Source organism: Colletotrichum fructicola, assembly GCF_000319635.2.
Source record: "Colletotrichum fructicola Nara gc5 chromosome Unknown KSG_Nara_v1_contig02, whole genome shotgun sequence".
Classification (NCBI taxonomy): Eukaryota; Fungi; Ascomycota; class Sordariomycetes; order Glomerellales; family Glomerellaceae; genus Colletotrichum; species Colletotrichum fructicola.
The window spans coordinates 955,660-975,601 of record NW_027094052.1 but is presented as its reverse complement, the minus strand read 5'-3'; the positions used below and the strand labels follow the sequence as shown (position 1 = coordinate 975,601).

Genomic DNA, 19,942 nt, shown 5'->3' with positions numbered 1-19,942 from the left:
GGGCAACGTTCAAAGAGCTCTGGGTTCTGGCACATGGCTGCCATCAGAAGCGCAGGCGGGCGGTAAACATGGGCCGTTTTGGCTTTGACAGAGTCGAGGCTAGCGTCGCAGCGGCATTTCCATTGGCTTGGCTGGATGCGAGACTCGAGAGGCTCTCGAGTCTCGATGAATCTTTCTTTTCCCGTGATGGTCTGCCTGCGTGTGCTCCGGCGAGGGCGACTCGACTGGCATACCCCCTGACGATCGCGTAGGTTGGGCGCATTGGCACTGCTGGGCAGACCTTGCTGCGAAATGCCATTGTTTGGTGACCAGGCAAAGGTTGGCCATTAGGTGGTGCAAGGTCAGGCAAGGTAGGCAGGCAATGTACTTGTTGCTGCACGGCAGGCGGGCGAGATCAGCACTACTGCATCGTAGAAGGGCAACACGAAGAAGATGCCGCATGCAATGCAACCGCAACGTGCTGGGCTGCAGCTGCAGTTGGCTGGCTGACTGACACCTCTGCCTGTTGGACAATTAGCGACGTCTTTTTTCTGCGATATTTTAATTGAGGATCGACGCACGTCTGCGGGTATCCAACGCCACCTCGTCCGGTGTTTTGGTCGACTGGTGTGGTACGTTGCAGAGAGAAGCAGAGGCAGAGGCAGAGGCAGAGGCAGAGGCGGAGAGAGAGGCGACAGTTGACAACGTGAATTGGGATGGATGAAAGAAAGAACGAAGATGGTGGGAAAGTCGACTTGCCTGATTGAGAAAGCGCAGTGGGGTTCAGGGCAGATACGGTTAAATGAGATGCCCCACTCACCGCCACCCCGGTACGTACCTCACCCTCACTCAGTGAATACCCTTCCCTCAACTGGGCTTGCTGGCGTTGCTGGCCTAGGAAAACACTTCACCATCTTCCCTTGTCCTCCTCCCGCCGCCAGACTGGCTCGGTTTATTCGCCGACGACCCGGCTGCTCCACGCTTCTTCAGCTCCCAGGAAGACTGACGCCTCTATCAAGTACGCCTCTATCAAGTAAAATGTCCTATCAGAAGCAGAGACTGCGATAGATCAACTGAGGATGTGAGGAAGAGAGAGCCCTGGGCCCTGCCATTCGGTGGTTCGCCCCGAGTGGCCCTTTGTCCACTGTTCCCGTCTTGTTCTCCATCCCCCATCACACAGAGTTATTGTTCCCTGCGCCCATCCTACGAAAGAGCCCACAATGTTATCGGGGAAACGTGGTCCGGGCGAAATACGCGAGTGGCCCGCCCGCCGGCCGCCCCTCTGGAGTAAACATTCCCGTCCTGTTATTCCCATGTGCTGACCCGACATGACCGTTGAAGTTGTAGCCTTGGCTGGTTCATTGTCTTCGGAAACCCAGACATGACTGCGATCGATGCAGGGTTCGACTGAAGATGGCAGAAGGTCCCCGCTGTCTTGACTCTGATAACAGTGTCCCATCCATCCAGCAGGTGAATCACCAACGGCTATTGCCAAGCTGTTCTCCCCCCAAGAAGCAATACATGATGCCATGTCACCTACACCACAGGTTGCAGTGCAGCCGCAACTGCCCAATCAGCCAGCCAGTCAGCCAGCCAGCCGCTGGCTCGGAGCGGAGCTGTAAATAGCATCCTGCAGGCGCCTCTAGCCTGTCCAGCTCTAGCGTGTCAACACCACTCGCACTTTTTCTTCTTCTCTTCTTCTTCTGCTCCCCTTCCTCGCTATCTCTCTCCAGCTATGCGTGTCGGTCTCTCTCTGATCAATATCTCCTGCTAATGTCTTGGTAAAGCTCCTGCAATCAACACCATCATGACAGGCCTCGTCATCAAAGACAGGGAGAAAACGGTCCGTCGAGGGAGCTGAAATACATTCCCCACTCATTGATGTCGGCGGCACACAAAGAGCTGAAGACCCCTAGAAGCTAGAGTTTCAGGGCAGGAAAAACAAAAAGAAGACCAACGGCAATGGTGTCTAGCGGGAATCCAGGAACACCACCAACATCGGACGCGGTTTACAGTTCCTGCTCACTAAAAAGCGCCACAACCATGCATCAACTGCCTCTGGGCCCGCTGGGCATCCAGCTCTGGAGCTCTGGCGCACCAGAAGCCGCCTAGGACGGCTCGCTAGCGGCTCTCGTATCGAACCGCCGGGACTGGACTTGATCACGATTCCTCTTTCGTCGCCGTGCCATGCAGTCGATATGCATAAACCATTGAATTCTTATGCTTTTTTTTTCCAACATTCGCCCCATCTTTTGTTCCATCTCCGCCCGCCCTCCCGCTCACTCCCTTTCATTATCTCCCTCTGGCCCCCATCAGCTTGCGACCCTGTGGCGGCAGACCGGCGATGTCAGCTCTCTAAATCTCCATCTCTGGGATCCAGCCTTTCGGTTGCTCTTGACACTACTGTAGACTACTTGAATATTGACCACGCGCCAAATATCCATCCATGGATATCAGCTCTCCTCCGTAGGCTCTATCTCTATCGCCTTTTCCCTCTTGCGGTCAAGTTCCGCCCAAGGCCAACAGGCACAGTAAAAGGCCCAGCCCAGCCCGACATGAAGACCGCATGACGATCCCTGACCTGCAGCAAACCATTGAAAAAATCTCCCATTCCCAAGGTTGCCAAGCACCCAGGGCAAGAAGAGGAAACACCCCGGTCGCCGAATGTCCGTTCTCAACACCAACGCGCCGCACCGTACTAGACTAAACCACTAAACCACCACAACACCACACACTACACCACCTACGTCCTCAGCACATCGGACGGTTCCTACGCCTCCCGTGCAAAATTTGTTCCGTCATCTTGGAAAGGGCTTCCTCTGGCTGTTTCATTCCCTTCAATCGGGCCATTTCGAACGTGTCTCCCATCTTTCTAACCCGGCTCCCTCGCACCCAAAAAAAGTAGCATCTCATCAATGGCGCGATAAAATCTTTCCGTTTCCTGCCCAAGTGAACGCCGCCCATGACGAGCAAAACGGCAGAGGCGTTCCCCCTTCCCACCTCCCTTGGTAAACCAGAAAGACGACGCGGCCCGGACGGCACGGGGCCCGGCAAGCAACCTCGTAAATTTCATCCAGTCGGGTACCGCGACCGAGCACGAGCACTGCGCACGCCACACGCGACAGCGACACTGGACTGCGAAAAAAGCTCGTCGACCATAATGAAGCAACCCAGCACAGACGGCCAAGAAGAAGAAGAAACCAACACCAACACCGACAATGCTCTTGTCGTCCCAAAATATCGGGACCGGCGCCCATGTTTAAGATGGCAGGACTCAGCTAACTGACACAAGACACGACAGCTCAGCACGTAGCAAGCCCCATCAGGGGACCCGAGACAGTGCAGACCGCGCGGCCATCACCCGTGCTGTGCTGTCTTGTCTGTCTGTCTGTCTCCCCCTATTGCCGGCTGCCGCTCGTGCTGGTGCTGGTGCTGTCTTACACCCTTTTCCACCGAATCTTCTTTGCTTATGTTGCCCCTCCTCTGCCGAATGCGCCCGGGTGCAATTGGCTGTCATGCTTGTAAGACGGACGCAAGGCACGCTGTCTGCGCGCATGGTCAGCGCGCATTATTGCACCCCATCTTGGCGGCCGGGGTGGGATGGCCGACTCTTATCTGACTGTCCCCATCGCTTGCGGTCGTGCAGACGCAGTATATAGATAGGCAGTTGGAGACGGTGCAGCCTGTTTGGCCCCAGCCTTGGGGCTGGTTGGTTGGTCCTGCTGTCAGACAAACTCGATGGAACAGGCAGGTTGGAGGCATCGTGAAGTTCGAAGCTGATTGAATCTTCTGGAGCTCACATCGGTGAGAAAATGGTGCACACTTTCCACCTCTGAGCAACGGCCTCAGGCTGAGGTCGGAAGTAAGATGCCGCAGCTCCCTCAGTCTCAATCAAAAATAATAATTGAATTCATGATAATTCCTTGTCCGAAAGAACATCCCTTGCCTCAGTATCGTCAGTCATACTTCAAAGTTGTCGCAGGCCGGCCCGCTCGAAGGAGAATTATCTCCACCATGATCCTCCCTCGTGACGACAACAGGCACATCGTCCCCTGCGTGGTCTTGTCTCCCTGGTCACCGGCTGTCCGGCAAGTGCAGTGAAACCGTTTCTCGTATATTCCCGAAATCGAACATGGAAGGGAGTTCGAGAAGGCCCCTCTTAGTAGCCACATCGCATGGACCGCACCCCGTCTTTGAAGATCTCCGCGCCGTCCCGTCCGTGTCCATGACGATCATCAACTTCCGCGGCCCAGGCTTGGCGGGAGGGTTGCTTCACGCTACCCAAGGTATTGGGCTTTAGAATTCCTGGGATCATTGGGTGGATACAAGGAAGATATCTAGATCCAATATGACAGTATATAGACGGACGAATTAATTCTTCTATTGCGTTAAAACGACTCAAACGCAACTAGCCGGATAATCTTGAATTGAATCAGGGAATTCATACGTAACGGTATTCCGGCGCTGTGTTGTCAATATCATAATGGTAACATAATGGGTTTTATTCTATTCCTTCGTTCTTTATTGACATTGAAATACGAAATTACTCTACAGATAATGAATATGTCTAGAGTAAAATTTGATTCGACTTACATTTTACTAATAATCTAGGTTGAAAGTGCATATGAAATGTCGTTGATTATTTCACTTCTCCTTGAATTCACCTAACGGGGCCTTTCTAAAACTATCGATGTCTCCTTGTGAGCATTCCGATCATCTACATCCTCGGGCTTATCTTCTCCTGCGACAAGAGTTTCTCAACATCTTTACATGCAAGCATGCCTCTCTCAATGGCACCATCAATGAAGCCCCTCCACCCATCAGCCCAATCAGCACTCGCAAAAAGAACTCTCCCATCAGCTCTCTGCAGTTCTTGCAGAGACTTGGCCATACTACCGGGGCCCCAACAACACCATGTGCCCTTGGCGAATTCATCAGTCACCCAGTCATGAGTGAGGTACGCCATAACCTCAGCATCAGGGCCCATGTGCTCTTTGAAAGTCGAGATAATCTCGTCGCTGGCATGACAGTTTGTGAGATGCGAGCCGTAGCCGAAGCCAATGCAAAACGTGCCCTTCTTCGCGGTAGTGCCATTGTGGTCCGAGAATGCGAAGCACCACGGAGAGCTCCCGTATCCGCTGGCCACGGAGAACCATCCCGGCTCCTCCCGAGCTAGGTGGAAGTGGATCTTTGTTCCTTTGTTGATGTGGCCAGCTTTGATGGCCTCCTGACGGCCGGGAGACAGGGCGGGCGAGAAGGATACTCCAGAAAGACAGTTTCTGTGTGTGGTGAGTATTTATGTTTCCCTCGTAGCAGAGAGGTAGTCAAAAACTTACAAGGGGATCGTCGAGACTAGGTACTTTGCCTCAATACGATGCCCGACCTTCGTAGACACAGTAACAGACGTCCCATTCTGCACCACCCGATCGACGGCGGCATTCAGCACCAGATGTCCACCATAATCGCTCAGAATACTTCGAGCCAGAGAGGTCATGCCCCCCTTGCCAAGCTTGTACGTCCCCGCAAGCTCAAACACGCCGGCCATGGAATGGCCACCAAGAGCATACCACCGCAGCACCTCGGTAAAGGCACATTGATCTCCAGGGACGGCGCCAAAGGAGCTTATCATGGCGTCGAACAGGTCCTTCTCGAGCTGTGGAATGTCGAGTTGGTCAAGACGATCCTTGGCAGATAGATGGTCGTACTTGATCCAGAGAGCAGGCTCACGAAGCGGATCGTGGGGGTATGGCATCAGCTTGCGGCTGGATAAGCCGTCAATTGAGAAGAATGCATCGGCAGCTCTCTGGACGGCTGCGTTCATCTCTTCGCCATTGATCTCTTGAGAGGGAGAGAAGGCAGCTGTGTAGCGGGTTGTCTCCACGTCAGCGGTCCCTGCAGAGGTTTTCAAATTCTTCTGCATTCCGTATCGCTGAATTTCTGTGAAGACATGCGGCTGGTTCCTTGAAGGGTGTTAGTATAGGTGGATGATTGGTGAGTGAAGATGTTACCAATGAACCCATGTCCCTCCCATTTCGAATTCCTCACCGAGGGCTTTGGCAGTCCATGTTCTTCCACCAATACGGTCTCGGCCCTCCAAGAGTAGAACCCTTAGATGCAAGTTTCGGCTAAGATCTCGAGCGGCGACAAGCCCTGCGAAGCCAGCTCCAATGACGATAACATCGTAGGTGGAAAGTAGAGAAGAATCGGGCGTGCTGCTGACAACGGCGTCGGTCTGGAGGCCAACTGTCTCACCGACAGGGGTCCAAAGGTAGCCTTCACGAGTAGCAGACATGATTCCGATGAGCAGAAAAGAATCTGGCTTGGATTGTGAGCATCACGGTTGAGAACGAAGCTAGATATAAGGTGATGCCGGGCGTGGGGGTGCGGGGCCCCGGTTGCCTATTTGGGAGAAAAAGTGCGAGGTTGATTGTCTGGGCCATGATCGTTGACTTGACGTCGTCCACTGCAGGGCTCGGAACCAGAGGAACTCCGACTCATAAGTTCAATTTCTAATCCGTTTGGTTTTGAGTCTGATGTGTCGGGTTGTTGAAAGGTCCCGTGGGGGATATTTAAGTGCTGCCACACAGCCGTTTTGGGAGGACTCAATTGATCAGTTCCAATCACAGCAGACATTGCATCTCATATTTCATCGACTACCTACTTTTCAAACATGCCTTTCACTCATAAGCCTCAGGCAGCTTCCAAAAAGCAGCCACCCATGGATGGTTCAACAAACGCCTTTGGGGGTGGTAAGTCTCTTAGAATCCCCGAAGCACCGACTCAATCTCTGATTACCGCTCAGATTTTGTTTCCACCAGCGATGTTGGTTCATCAAACCCGATATCCGCCGGCTTCTTCCGGATCGAAAAGGGAGAGCCATGTGTTTTCACGTATGAGTTTGACGAGGCGAAATACTTCACTGAGGGACAATGCCAAGTTGAGGATGAGACTGGCGCGAAGGTCGTCGCCAAAGCAGGCGATGTCATGCTTTTCACCAAGGGATCGACCATTTCATTTTCAACGGACACCTACGCTCTGGCTTTTTTTTGCGACCAGAGGGCGAAGTTGTAAGCTACATGTGTTCGACGATATGGATCGAACAAGAGCCTGTGTATCGACAACAAGCCGTGTACAAAAGCGCAACATTCATGAAGCTATTTGAGTTAATCATCTAGCCAAGCATTGTTTCTAGTCTCTTTTCACACATGACATCGATCCAGTGGATGTCCTTCTGAAAATATTCCCCTTCGCTAACCATGCTATCCATGAGCGACCACACTTCGTTCAAAATGATCGCAGCATGCTTGATAATGCGCAAGCCAACAGTGCGGTACAAATTAAGGACACGTGTCCGCACAAATTCTCTCAAATGCAAAACCTCTGTGTTGGAGGATTGCGACTCCATCGTTGTAGAGGGAAGCTTCTGCCTCAAAGCACTGCCTGCGATGAGCAGTGGCAGCGTTTGCGTCGAGACGGTGCCTGAGCTATCTGGCATCGCTCTCAAACTTTTCAGTATGTCAAAGGCGAGTTGCAGTACCACATTCGGTTGTGAGCTCCCTTCGGTGCCATTTCTTCGTAAGTGTCCGGACTCTTCCACTATTTTTGCCGACGCAAGTTCAGGAAACGCACGGTATATCTCTAGCAAGGCCGACAGCTGGTAGCATCGCGCAATACTAAGAAGGTGATCCGGTGGAGTGCGAGGATCGCCGACATCCTGTACTCTGTACATGACCGGAAGTTCGTAGCTCAGAATTGCCTGTTCCAGCAATGAAGCTTCGATCAGCAAGTCCATATGCAACGCCTGTCGATAGAATTCTCCGTTTTTGACGAAATCAAGACTTCGCAAAGATCTTTTGTTTCTGACCAGTGTTCCTGCTTTTGCGAGGTGTAGAAAGATTGATGACCCTACTCCTGTCCATGGACATGGTGTTGCTGAGGGTTCTGCCCCGGATCGGTGAAATATTTCTAGGTAGTCCAGCACGTCCAGACTTTGATCGTGGATGAACGAGCTCATTGCTTCCCAATACATCATAGATGATGACAAGAAGGTTTGAACAGAGGTCATATCAGACCGCTTATTCGGATGGATCAAGCCATTGAAAGATGTCCAGCTTTTGAATAGCTGCCTCGTTCCGTATAGATGGGGTAGTCCAGTCGATGACGCATCATGCCAAGCCTATCACAGCATGAGCTTGAGAATGAAGAGCACACTCGGATTTTAGACTAACCGAAGTCATTCCAAGAAGAATCGCTCCCAAAAGGACATCGTCTTTCACCGTGAGGCTCTTGGAGATTTGGGTATCAACACGTACGGCATCAGCCTCCTTTGATTTGACAATGCTCGTTTCTGCCAGTTGTTTAGACAGACTGGATATTGCCTCCGTTTGATATTGCAGTGAGATGTTGGATTGCCCGATGTCGTTTTGGTGGAGATGCGCTGATGATAAACTCAAAATGCAATGATAAAGCAATGGCGATGTATTCAACATGCCGGAAACCTCATTTCGGAACGGATTGGCGGACGAATCGAAGTTCGAAATGACTTGGCAGATCACTGTAAAGTAATGGTACACCACAATTGACGATCTCTCAGGGGGATTGTATAGATCAGGGAACATCCCATAGCCCAACGAGCCCGGAGTCCCGATATCTTCTCTCACTGATCCTTCATCTGAGTCCCGGGCTAGGAGATTTCGGCTTGAAGACGAACCTAAGCAGCTAACATCAGTCGCAAGCGCCAACTTTTCTATGTGGTCGATGACATTCTCGGATGTTGAGGGTCTAGGGGATGTCGAGGTATCACTGCGTGATGCAGGTCGAGCGTGAGGTAGCAAGCTAGTACGTTCTCGGATGGTACTGCTTTTGGCAACCAAGGCTGTGGGTACATTGGTTCTCATGGGATGTGCTCGATGAGCCATCAGCAGCACTGATGGTTGAGTAGAGGCATCTTCGCGAGATGCTGAGACATTTGACCGCTGAAAGGAACATAATTCGTGCTTGGTGGACCACTTGATGCGCGGTCCATAGCCTGGACAAGAAACCCCAATTTTCAGGCAACGGCGGCAGCTTGGCAGTTGCTCATCGCACTTCACACGCTATCGTCATGGCGAGGGTATCAGATATGGTGTTTGAGAAATAATAATTGAAAACGATGAGATCGATCACGTACCCGCTGCTTGCACACGGAGCAGCCACCTAAAACATCAGATTAGCCTCGATTGCTACATGCGTTATCTGGGTGAGATTCACTTCTGCCTTTTTGGTGCTTTTTCATTCTTGAAAGCTCGTAGGAATTATTTCTTGTTGTTTCAAACATGCCGGAAATCTTCAGCGAACCGTAAACGTATTCCCTCTGGGAGAGCCAAAAGTTCAGATTCGGAACGCGGAATGTTTGCAAGCGTTTTCCGAGCTAGATGTGCCGCCATCCTGGTGATAAGACAGATGACGCTAAACCCAAAGCAGATAAAAAGTGCGAGGTAATTGATAAACTGATAAGCAGGTTGCTTCCTGAAGATTTGCAGAATTGCGGAATCATTACCTAGATAACCTTGAACGTTCAGATCACCAACAGATGCAAAAAGATCAGAGACAGCAAAACTTTGGAGGGAGCCTTAGTGGTCATGGTGTGACAAAGCATTCAAAGAATTAAGTTGCTCTGCGGAAGCGCCAAGGTTTCTGAGCGTAAACACCGCAGCTGATCCATACTTCATCATCAAGATGCAAAGACTACGTTAGAGCTTTAGGGACTCTGTTAAATACTTGGAAATTACTCATTTGACTGGAAAGGGTCGTCTAAGAGGACATCTCACAGTGCATAGAAAGTGTTTGTTTCCCAGTTATATGGTCAACCTTTGTAAGGAGTATAGATATTTTTGTGTTTTATGCTGAGGTGGGTCCACCTTGCTGGGCAGCAACTAGAAAAATACAAGATTGAAATAAGAAAAGAAGGAAGCACTTCACTTTTATGTACATCATAATCCTAAAAACAAGAAATCTTGTGAGCGAAGCGTAATCCTGACCTCGTTTGAACCACGAAAGCCCAGCCAACAATATGCAGAAATACGCCCCATCCCCGGCGTCGCAGCCAAGCAGGCTCACCCTCCTCGACTTGCCGGTTTGCGTCATTCTAATGATCGCGGATAAAGTCTTCGAGCATTATTTCGACGATTACGAAGGCTACATCACGAACAAAAGCGGATATGACATGGTAGAAGAAATCGACACAGGGCGAGGCGATACCTACCGGGCGTTCGACCACTGGAAAGACTTATCTCGAATGGCAGCATCTTGCAAACCATTCTACAACATCATTACTCCCATTCTGTACCGACGAGATGTCCAATTCAACCATTCATCGGCACTCCTGCTCTCGGCCAAGAAGAGAAATCTTGACGGGATTCTCAAGTCAATCGACCTTGGACACGCCAATCTCAACATGGAAGACCATACAGACTTTGTGGAGGACGAGGACATTGACTGCCGTTCCTACGGTGTCGAGGATCGTTGGAGAGAGGGCGTCACTTCCACTCTCACCGCTCTGAATCTGGCTGCATACCATGCGCATCCTGCTGTCGTCGACTTCTTGCTGAACCATGGCGCTGATGTGCAAAAGAGGGCCGACATAGGACCCAAAGCTCGACCTGAGCGAATGTTTATCCACCAGCAAGTTTACATGTTCTCCCATACAACTGATGAGTATGACATCGTCTGCAATGAAAACGAGACTTCACCTCCCTTCGGGGCAAACGCCCTGTTCTTCGCTTTGAAAGCAGGCCAATATCCATCAATACCGCGTTGGAGGCGTCACGTTGTTCAGACTGACACGAACGGTATCCGTCTTCAGATGGCGAAGCAACTCATTCAGTCCGGTGCCTCACTCATCACACGAACCCGCGGAGAGATTCATGCTTTGCACCAGGCTTGTGCATATCTCGACTTAAACGTGGCAGAGTTCCTTGTTAAAGAACTGGGTGTCGACCCAAACGTCAGGGACAGTAATGGTAACACTCCGTTGCACTTCATGTTGATGAACCTCGACGACTGGAGCCCACATAAAGTTCAACGTGAACCGGAACACGTGCATGCCATGTTTTGGTTCTTGGTAGGAAAGGGGGCGGACATTAATGCAGCAAATCACGCTGGAGAGAAACCTCTCCATCTGTCGCTTTATAGGAAATCCAGCATTGACCTGGCTTGTCTTCTGATCGAGAGAGGAGCCGAATTTGACGCGGAGGCAAATAGCATATATGAAGGGGACCACTTCTCCGAGGCGGATCAAAGACACATTTACACAGCATTTTGGGGCGAGGATGGGCAGATTGACCCATGTGGGACAGACTTGGACGCTACATGCTTACAAGAAGGCTAGTTATCTATGCAGGACAGGAACTTCGCGCGAATACAGGACTTTGCTATCGCAGAGATTGGAAGAAAGCTGGCGACCGTGGAAACATTCATTGGGTGCTTCCACAAATGGCTAAATCCTGATACCTTCCAGCATCACCTGGCTTCATTGTAGTCTCACTGAGGATGAATAATACTGATATCAAATCAAAAGACTGGCTCGTCATCGAATAGATGCGAATGTATGCAAAGTCTCACCAACTCCAAAATTTTATGTTGCGTCTATTTGATTCAGCGATTTCCGAGGGGTCTTCCCAATTGATCAATAAACAAACCTGAATAAAGAGTGTCTGGAGATTGGTTGTTTTTAGTGAATTATCTAGTCATTTACCTACAATTTTGTTTCTCTTGATTTCCACTGCATTCTGAATTCATTGCTTGAAGGAAAGTTTATTGGCCTGCTACTATGCTCACCGTCATCTCAGAAAGCATGGGCCGGTGCTGGTTGCTTTCGATGGCTTCAGCAACTAAGATCAAGAACCGACAAGAGAAAGATAAGGTAGCAGGCACTGGGATTTCAGTGACTTGTGAAACATGGGTTAATTCCAAACAGCTAACGGCAGGCCTTTGAGGGTGGTGAAATAAAAGTTGTTGTGGCTCCTAGCTTCCTCAGAATCCAACAGTAAGAACTCTTCTTCCATTTGTGTTGACTTTGTATTATTCACCACTCCCCTCCCCTCTCATCGCCAAGCAACCCAACTACCTATTGAAGAAATTCAGTATTCAAAATGATATTTCCATTCTGTGAATCTCTTTTAGAGACACTTAACCCTTCAGTTTATGGGATCTGCTTCGCTTCTTTTGACCTCTTTTGTCTCTTCCGCCTGCGTTCCCTCTGTGGAGACTGAAGGTGAAAGGTAATGGAGATGGTAGCGGCTAGGAATGACCGAGTCAGGAGATGAAGATGTGAAGTAAGGGAAAACGGGAGTAGTTTTAGGGCGCTTCAGCTTGGTGAATTTCACTCAGCTCTTACATGCCGATAACTGAGGTGCCTTACAGAGATGTATCATTTTGAAATGGTAAACACAAAATACTTGAATATACGCCTGGCCATCGTAATGAGAGATGCTACCTAGAATCTACGCTACAAATCAGCCAAAACGTCACTTCCCAGTGAGATTGTGGTATCCTACTCTTCAGAAAACCTAGGCTCCCGGCTGCTCCTCTGTATACCAGGCCCGGGTGACTTATGCAGCGCTGCCATTGTTGGCTCGTCTTGATTTTCAAGGGTCGTCGTTGGCAGCGGTCTCGGTGTCGGATCCCGGCCGCGCGTGACTGGTTCTGTGGCGCCATCTTCTACTGGTATGTTGCCTGGAGTATTGCCCCTGCTCATTGCTTCCGCATTTGTCCCCAAGGAATCGTCTGACCCTTCTGTGTCGATCGCTTTCGATGCTCTGCCATTGCGCCGTCTTCTGCAAATAAACCATAACAGCCCAACAAGTAACAAAGTAACGATGACTGAAGCTGCTATGATTCCACCGAGGGCGCCAACGGAAAGGCGAGTCTTTGAAGGAGGCGCTGATGCGAGGTTTGTGAAAGGTAGCGTCGGTGATGTCGTCGGGAGAGAAGTCGTACTTTGAGTTGTCGATGTCGTTCGGGACGGATCGACAACCCAGCGGTCGGCCATTGATGCCCGTATCATACGATAGCTACCTGTGTGATGAAAGGGTTCTTTTGGTCTTTTCGGGTCAACTCTGCAAGCAGCAAAAGGGCGGATCAATTGGGTGAAGAAGGCAAGCGTCAGAAGTGTCTTTTAATATGACGACTGTCCAGGTGGCTAGGGATCTGCCATTCTGTGATAGCCTGGGTCTAGAGCAGCTGATTTGCCGAGACAGCCTGAGCGCAGCAGCCACAACAATATGTCATTGGACTGACGTGAAGCTTGAAGAGCTCGGTGTATTCGGTGAGTCCTAACAGCTGACCACGCAGTTTTGGTGGCTTGACACTATCACCCTGTGCTAGCCGGAAGGGGGGGCCGGAAGCACACAGGCTGGTGCTACTAAATCTCCCCTCCCAGCCACCTTCGCCCTTTTGAGGAGACAACAGAAAATAACAACAGGCAACAATACAGTAGGGTATTTAATACCTAAAACACAACGAGGGTACTGAACAATTCGTGAGATTTGCTTCTTTTTCCTTATACTTTAATACTTTCAAGGACTCCAACGTAAGCTCACGGTAAGCCAGTGAAATGATCAAATCGCTGAATCCAAAAGATTGAGCTTGTTCCGTCCACAAAACGCTCATTGACTCTTCAGCTCGAGAATGTAATATTCTTCGAAAACCCCCTTTCCAATCGACTCATGTCCCCTAGCCAACTCCTGGCATGAGTATCCATTCTGCCGAGCGATGTGGACGATTGCTTCATGGTTTGCATACGCGCTTGTACCGAGCAGGATCACGCCCTTCTCCGTCAAATACGCCTGTGCCTCACCGACGAACCTTCGCAACAGTTGGTACTCAGAGTCCAGAGTTTTCTCCGATTTCAATTGCAGTGGGATGTTCGAATCATGCTGCCATGGATGGTTCCAATAGATGAAGTCAAACTTGCCCTTGACGTTCTGGTAGATATTGCTGACGACGAATGTCCCCTTCTGATGGTTGATTTCAAAGTTGCTCTGTGTGACGTTGACGGCTTCGGGGTTGATGTCTACCCCAAAGACTGGAGATCCAGCCGCGGCAACGGACAGTGATGTGAGCCCCGATCCCACGCCGACCTCCAGGAAACTTCCCTTGTTGACGATTGGCGGAAGGTGCTGCGCATACCACCAGGTCTCGGGAAAGTACTTGGGTGAGTAGACAGAAGGGTGGATCATGATAGTATGGGGTCCGAAGGTCTCTGTGTAAGGCGATTGGTGCTGTTGCGCCTGGTCGATGAGCTCAGAGATGCGCTTCTCCCACACATCACGAGGAGAGGCACGTAATCCGCCGTTGGTAAAAGCCGTATGCATTTCGACAAATTTAAGAAATGGGGAATGTGTAAGACAAGGTGTTGTAAGCGGTAAAGTGAGAATAGATCACCCAACTCTGAGACTTACGGAGGAGGGCATCTCAAGACCTTAAGTACAGATTGATGGCGGCTGAAGGAACACTCTTCAGTTCAATTTGGTCACCCCGTGTCGCAATACTTGGCTGTGAGCCATTCATCACCTCTTCCATCCCACGAGTCATGATGCCCTTGGCGGCAACAATCTTGACAGAAGTTGGAGTAGCTCGCCGAGCATGTCGAAGGTTTCCATAAAACAGCCCTGCCAGAAGAGCTGACGCAGCTTCAGCAGAGTCGCAGTCGCCTTGTATCACCGTGCTAATGCAGCGATGGCGGGTGGGGGGTTCCCTTCCGTGGGACGACATGCTGAAGAGTCGACTGTTTTCATTACAGAGGAATACTACGTGAAGCTCCCAGACAGCTGCGTAAGCGTCTCTAAGTAGCAAAACACCATCTGCATAGCTACGCCGAGAGAGGAGAAGGTTTCAATGGATCCTCGGTGATGCTCTCGAACACCACTCCAAACAGCTTGATATGCGGACCGGGCCAGGGCGGATCGGACCTTCCCGGCATTCGACGATGAATTGCGTGATATCACATTCAGTTCGAAACGAGGGGATTTCTGTCCCCGGTGTATAAAACAGAAATATGTGGTCTTGTCCAGCAAACCCCACACACCCCGCACCCCGGATTCCGCAGCCCGCGTGCCCCGGAGTTCGAAGCAGCCCTCTGGGGTTCCTGACGTAAGTAACGTCTTCCATATATCACCGCTCTAATTCAACGAACAAAAACCCGTGTGTCGATTCTCACGCTATTGCAGCAACTTTGGCGGGGGCTGGACTAGGTGGCGGCGCTGCAGTGCCGGCTCGGAGCCTCGGACCCGACTAGTCGTCGATCATTCGACTTGGACCCTGGGACTAACTTCACAATCATGGTAAACCTGCCCCATTTGGCAACGTTGGAGCCCAGGTGCGGAAACCACAGAGCTAAGTTTGCAACTTTTTTGAGAACCGCTCCCCAGGCATCGCACGCATGAAGTGGTTGGCGAACTGTCCAGCGGGTTCAGGAGACAAGCTGACATGCCGATTGTGGACTAGACAAAATGTGCCCGCCGTTGCGAGATGATGGGCCTAGCACCAAAACGGCATCGCGCAATGTCTCAGCCCTCCTTGCAAAAATCGTGAGACCGTCAAGTTATGCAGTGGTCGCGTCTCTTGCGTTTATCCAAATCGTGGATACAAAATGGCCCTCATAACTTTGTTGGGGGTAGTCCTCACGATCTTCGCAGGCGCTTACGCCTTGGATCTTTTCGTCTTCTTCTCACGAGATTCGCGTGAGCCACAGTATGTTAGGTCACGCGTCCCACTTATCGGACACCTCATCGGTATCTCCAAGCGCGGCGCTGGGTGGTACTACACCGACGTTGCGTGTGTTTCTCCTCCATATGACAGGGAACACCTGTGTTGACGTGTATTATTAGATCAAGCCAGCCGTCCGGCATCTTTACGTTGCCCATCTTCACATTCAAGCTCTACGTCATCTCGGAACGGAAGCTCATCAGCGCCATTCAGCGCCATGCCAAGACCATCTCTTTCACGCCGTTTGCGGCCAAGACCTCGAAGACGCTGAGCGGACTCGGAGATATTGTCTTGAGGATCCAAGACCATCTTCAAGGCCCGCCTGAGGCGAAGGAGTTCGACAGGGTCCAGCGGGCTTCGATGTCTGCTGGCCCTGATCTGGATGCCATGACTTTGGTTTCGTCAAAGGTGACTTTGGAGCTGGTTGAGGAGCTGGCCACGGAGGCGAACGCGGAACCTGGGACTCGGATTGAGCTTTACACGTGGCTGAAGCATCTCATCGCGCTGTCTGCTTCGGAAGGCATGTTTGGGCCGATGAATCCCTTCCGTGACCCCGAGCATGAGGCAGACTTCTGGTACGTGGAACAAAATGTCCCTTTAGGAATCATGATCTGACGTTCATCTTAGGACCTTCGCAGAAAAGTCTCACATCCTTGTGATGGGAGGGCTGATGCCTCAGATCCTGGCCAGGGATGCTTTGCAAGCAAGGGAACGCAACGCAGTCCGGTATGAGAATTACATCCGAAATGGTGGACACGAGGAAGCTTCGGGTGTTGTCAAAGGTAGGTGCCGTGTTCTGAAAGAAAACGGCGCTACGGTTCGCGATATGGGCCGCATTCACATCGGCTTCGACATGGCGATGCTCGCCAACTACGCACCCACGGCTTTCTGGGCCGTCTATGAAATTCTTTCTCGTCCGAGACTGGTCCAGGAGATCCGCGACGAAGTCCGCAAGGCTATCACCAAAGGTGATGAAGCTGACTGGGCTCTCGACATTTCAATACTCAAGACGGCCTGTCCTCTCCTGTTATCTTCCATCCAGGAGGCGCAGCGTGTGAACTCTGTCCAGGCCGGCATCCGCGAAATCCTCCGCGATACGACCATCACCACCGAAGACAGTTCAGTTCTGTTGAAGAAGGCGAGCTACCTGCAAATCAACGGCATCTCGACGCTACGCAACCTGGAAACTTGGGGTTCTGACGCAGCCGACTTCGACCCGTACCGTTTCATCAAGATGAAGAGACCAGGGACAGCTACGCCAGTCGTGGCTGCTGCCAGCGAGTTGCCGCCAAACGCATTTTCGGTTTGGGGCGTTGCGCCACATGTGTGTCCCGCAAGGTGGTATGCAACAGGGGGCATCATGGTGCTTGTTGCGATGCTGGTTCTGAGGTTTGACTTTGATGTCGAGGGTGATCTTCAGATACCAGGCAGAAGCGAGGTCTTATGGAGGAAGCCAAAAGCCGCCAAAGACTTTTCAACTCTGCCTGCGCCCGGTGAGCCGGAGCCTGTGTTGTTGAGAGCGAGAAAGGAACTCGCAGGAAGGTGGGACGTTAAGATTGGTACACCGAGTACGAGACTTCAGCTTTCGGTACCTTAATGAAGTAGACAGCGCTTCACACTTTTAATAGGTTTTTCTGAAGACCGATCAATGTTCCTGATGCTTCAGCTGGAGAGGGTAGTTTGTTGTTGGTGATGTTCACAGATTGGTCAAGCCACATTAAGTCCGAGCGCACCGCCACATAGAGTAGAGGCGTGGCTGATGAAGATGCGACTGGATTGGATTGGATGCGGTGCAACCGCGTCCTCACTTACAATCCGTCGCGTGAACATTCCAAATGACACCATCGTCCACCAAATCACGGCAGCTTATTTGGCGCAAGGCACCACAGACAAATGTCTCGCTCCTCCGCCTCCTTCGGCCATCCTGAGCGCTTGTGACCTTCTGAATATGGTCAAGTGACCCCCTCCCGAGCCCCGGCGCGACGCAGCGACACTATTACCAGCCACCACCATGGCAACCATGAACGCGATAAGATAACGAGCTTGCTCGGTCAATACAAGCAGGTGGAGCTGAGGTGGGCAGCCGGGCCCGTATCGGCTTGAGTCAATCGGCGAGTCGTGCTCTCCCCCCCGATTTGGGTGTCTGTTGCGTTGAAGCTTCCGGCGGCTCGCACATCCGATTCCAAAGCTCCAGCTGGCTTCATCCTCGCCCACGTCCACCACTCCTCGTTCCTCGGCTCGCGCTCTTCTTCCTCCACAGGCATACCGTCTCCAGCAAGCTCACCGCATATTGCATCTCGCGCAATCACACCGCTGACTTGTTCAATTGCTGGTGCACGTGTGCATTGCATCAAAACACCACCAAAACACCACAACGCCCTCCCTCGCGATAACACCAACAACAACCCTCCAACCATGACCAAACACACCCCCGACTCTCTCCGCACCCGCGTGTCCTCCCTCTCTCTCCGCCTGCAAGCAATGGAAGCCGCCGAAGCCCTCTCCCGCTCGCAATCGCCCGCGCCCTCGATGGCCGCCTCGACAACCATCCCCGTCACGGCGTCCAAGCCCTTCCTCCTCGCCGACATGGAAGGCCGCCCCGCCGCCTGCAACCCCGTCTGCGAGTCCTGCTGGAACGCCCTCCGCTACAGCGAGGTGAAGCAGACCTCCCGCGCCGCCTCCCCGGCCGCATGCAAGCTCTGCGCCGTCGCCGCGGCCAAGCCCGAAGCCTACACCCAGCCCTTCGTCGACTTCCTCACCGAGAACCCCACAATCTTCCACGCCGTCTCCTACTTCAAGACCAAGCTCGCCGCCGCCGGCTTCACCGAGCTGCCCGCCCGCGACAGCTGGAAGCTCCAGCCCGGCGGCAAGTACTGGACCACCAAGAACGGCTCCGGCCTCATCGCCTTCACCGTCGGCGAGGCCTACAAGCCCGGCAACGGCGTCGCCATGATCGCTGGCCACATCGACGCTCTCACCGCCAAGCTCAAGCCCGTCTCGACCAAGCCCACCCGCGCCGGCTACCTCCAGCTCGGCGTCGCCCCCTACGCCGGCGCCCTCAACCAGACCTGGTGGGACCGCGACCTCTCCATCGGCGGCCGCGTCATCGTCCGCGACGAGTCCAACAAGACCACCACCAAGCTCGTCCGCCTCGACTGGCCCATCGCCCGCATCCCCACCCTCGCGCCGCACTTTGGCGTCGGCATGATGGGCCAGAACAACCCCGAGACCCAGGCTGTGCCCATCATCGGCCTCGAGAGCTCCTCCGACGCCGCTCCCATCGAGCCCCTCGGCCCCAAGGGCTCCTTCGTCAACACCCAGCCCCCGAAGCTCGTCAAGCTCATCTCCTCGGAGCTCGGCCTCGCCTCCCCGACCCAGATCGTCAACTGGGAGCTCGAGCTCTACGACTCCCAGCCCGCCCAGACCGGCGGCCTCGACCGTGAGTTCATCTTCGGCGGCCGCATCGACGACAAGCTCTGCTCCTGGGCCGCCTTCACCGGCCTCCTCGCCGCCGAATCCTCCCCCTCCGACGGCGTCATCAAGCTCGTCGCCCTCTTCGACGACGAGGAGATCGGCTCCCTCCTCCGCCAGGGCGCCCGCTCCAACTTCCTACCCCTCACAATCGAGCGCGCCGTCGAATCGCTCTCCGCCGCCGCCGACGTCCCCTTCGGCTCCAACACCCTCGGCCAGACCTACGCCTCCTCCTTCCTCGTCTCCGCAGACGTCACCCACGCCGGCAACCCCAACTTCCTCGGCTACTACCTCGACGACCACGTCCCCCGCCTCAACGTCGGCATCGCCATCTGCGGCGACAGCAACGGCCACATGACCACCGACGCCGTCTCCACCGCCATCCTCCAGCGCGTCGGCGAGCTCGCCGACGCGCCCACCCAGACCTTCCAGATCCGCAACGACACCCGCAGCGGCGGCACCGTCGGCCCCGCGCTGAGCAGCGCCATGGGCGTCAAGGCGGCCGACGCCGGCCTGCCGCAGCTGAGCATGCACTCCATCCGCGCGACGACCGGTGCGCTGGACCCTGGTCTGGGCGTCAAGTTCTTCAAGGGATTCCTGGACCACTGGGAGAAGATTGACGGCGAGTGGCACTGAGAGGCGCCAGCTGCTAGATAGGACAGGCGTATAGAAGTAAGAGTTCCAGCGCGGCGTAAAGAGTAGACGAGGACAGAGCATGATTTATGAAACGGCTTGTAGAATTATG

At 52.7% G+C, this 19,942-nt stretch overlaps 6 protein-coding genes across 6 annotated transcripts; 4 read left to right on the top strand and 2 right to left on the bottom strand.

Annotated features, from left to right (window-relative positions):
• Positions 1 to 4,696: 4,696 nt before the first annotated feature.
• On the bottom strand, positions 4,697 to 6,271 carry maoN-3 (Monoamine oxidase N; the record flags this gene model as incomplete). Its single annotated transcript, XM_032031901.1, has 3 exons — positions 4,697 to 5,258; positions 5,316 to 5,939; positions 5,988 to 6,271. The coding sequence occupies 3 exons, from the start codon at positions 6,269 to 6,271 to the stop codon at positions 4,697 to 4,699; spliced, it is 1,470 nt and encodes a 489-aa protein (XP_031888781.1).
• A 378-nt stretch (positions 6,272 to 6,649) lies between these two features.
• Positions 6,650 to 7,050, top strand: eutQ-0 (Ethanolamine utilization protein EutQ; the record flags this gene model as incomplete). Its single annotated transcript, XM_032031900.1, has 2 exons — positions 6,650 to 6,728; positions 6,782 to 7,050. 2 exons carry the CDS (start codon positions 6,650 to 6,652, stop codon positions 7,048 to 7,050), a joined length of 348 nt encoding a protein of 115 aa, XP_031888783.1.
• Positions 7,051 to 10,030: 2,980 nt separating this feature from the next.
• On the top strand, positions 10,031 to 11,347 carry CGGC5_v002979 (putative ankyrin repeat protein; the record flags this gene model as incomplete). Its single annotated transcript, XM_032031899.1, has 1 exon — positions 10,031 to 11,347. The coding sequence occupies one exon, from the start codon at positions 10,031 to 10,033 to the stop codon at positions 11,345 to 11,347; it is 1,317 nt and encodes a 438-aa protein (XP_031888906.1).
• Positions 11,348 to 13,625: 2,278 nt separating this feature from the next.
• On the bottom strand, positions 13,626 to 14,333 carry CGGC5_v002978 (putative protein methyltransferase; the record flags this gene model as incomplete). Its single annotated transcript, XM_032031898.1, has 1 exon — positions 13,626 to 14,333. The coding sequence occupies one exon, from the start codon at positions 14,331 to 14,333 to the stop codon at positions 13,626 to 13,628; it is 708 nt and encodes a 235-aa protein (XP_031888905.1).
• Positions 14,334 to 15,610: 1,277 nt separating this feature from the next.
• On the top strand, positions 15,611 to 17,323 carry Cyp7b1-0 (25-hydroxycholesterol 7-alpha-hydroxylase; the record flags this gene model as incomplete). The annotated part of the gene is made up of 3 exons (XM_032031897.1): positions 15,611 to 15,795; positions 15,849 to 16,301; positions 16,354 to 17,323. 3 exons carry the CDS (start codon positions 15,611 to 15,613, stop codon positions 17,321 to 17,323), a joined length of 1,608 nt encoding a protein of 535 aa, XP_031888904.1.
• Positions 17,324 to 18,141: 818 nt separating this feature from the next.
• APE1 (Vacuolar aminopeptidase 1) lies at positions 18,142 to 19,833 on the top strand (the record flags this gene model as incomplete). Its single annotated transcript, XM_032031896.1, has 1 exon — positions 18,142 to 19,833. The coding sequence occupies one exon, from the start codon at positions 18,142 to 18,144 to the stop codon at positions 19,831 to 19,833; it is 1,692 nt and encodes a 563-aa protein (XP_031888910.1).
• Positions 19,834 to 19,942: the final 109 nt, after the last annotated feature.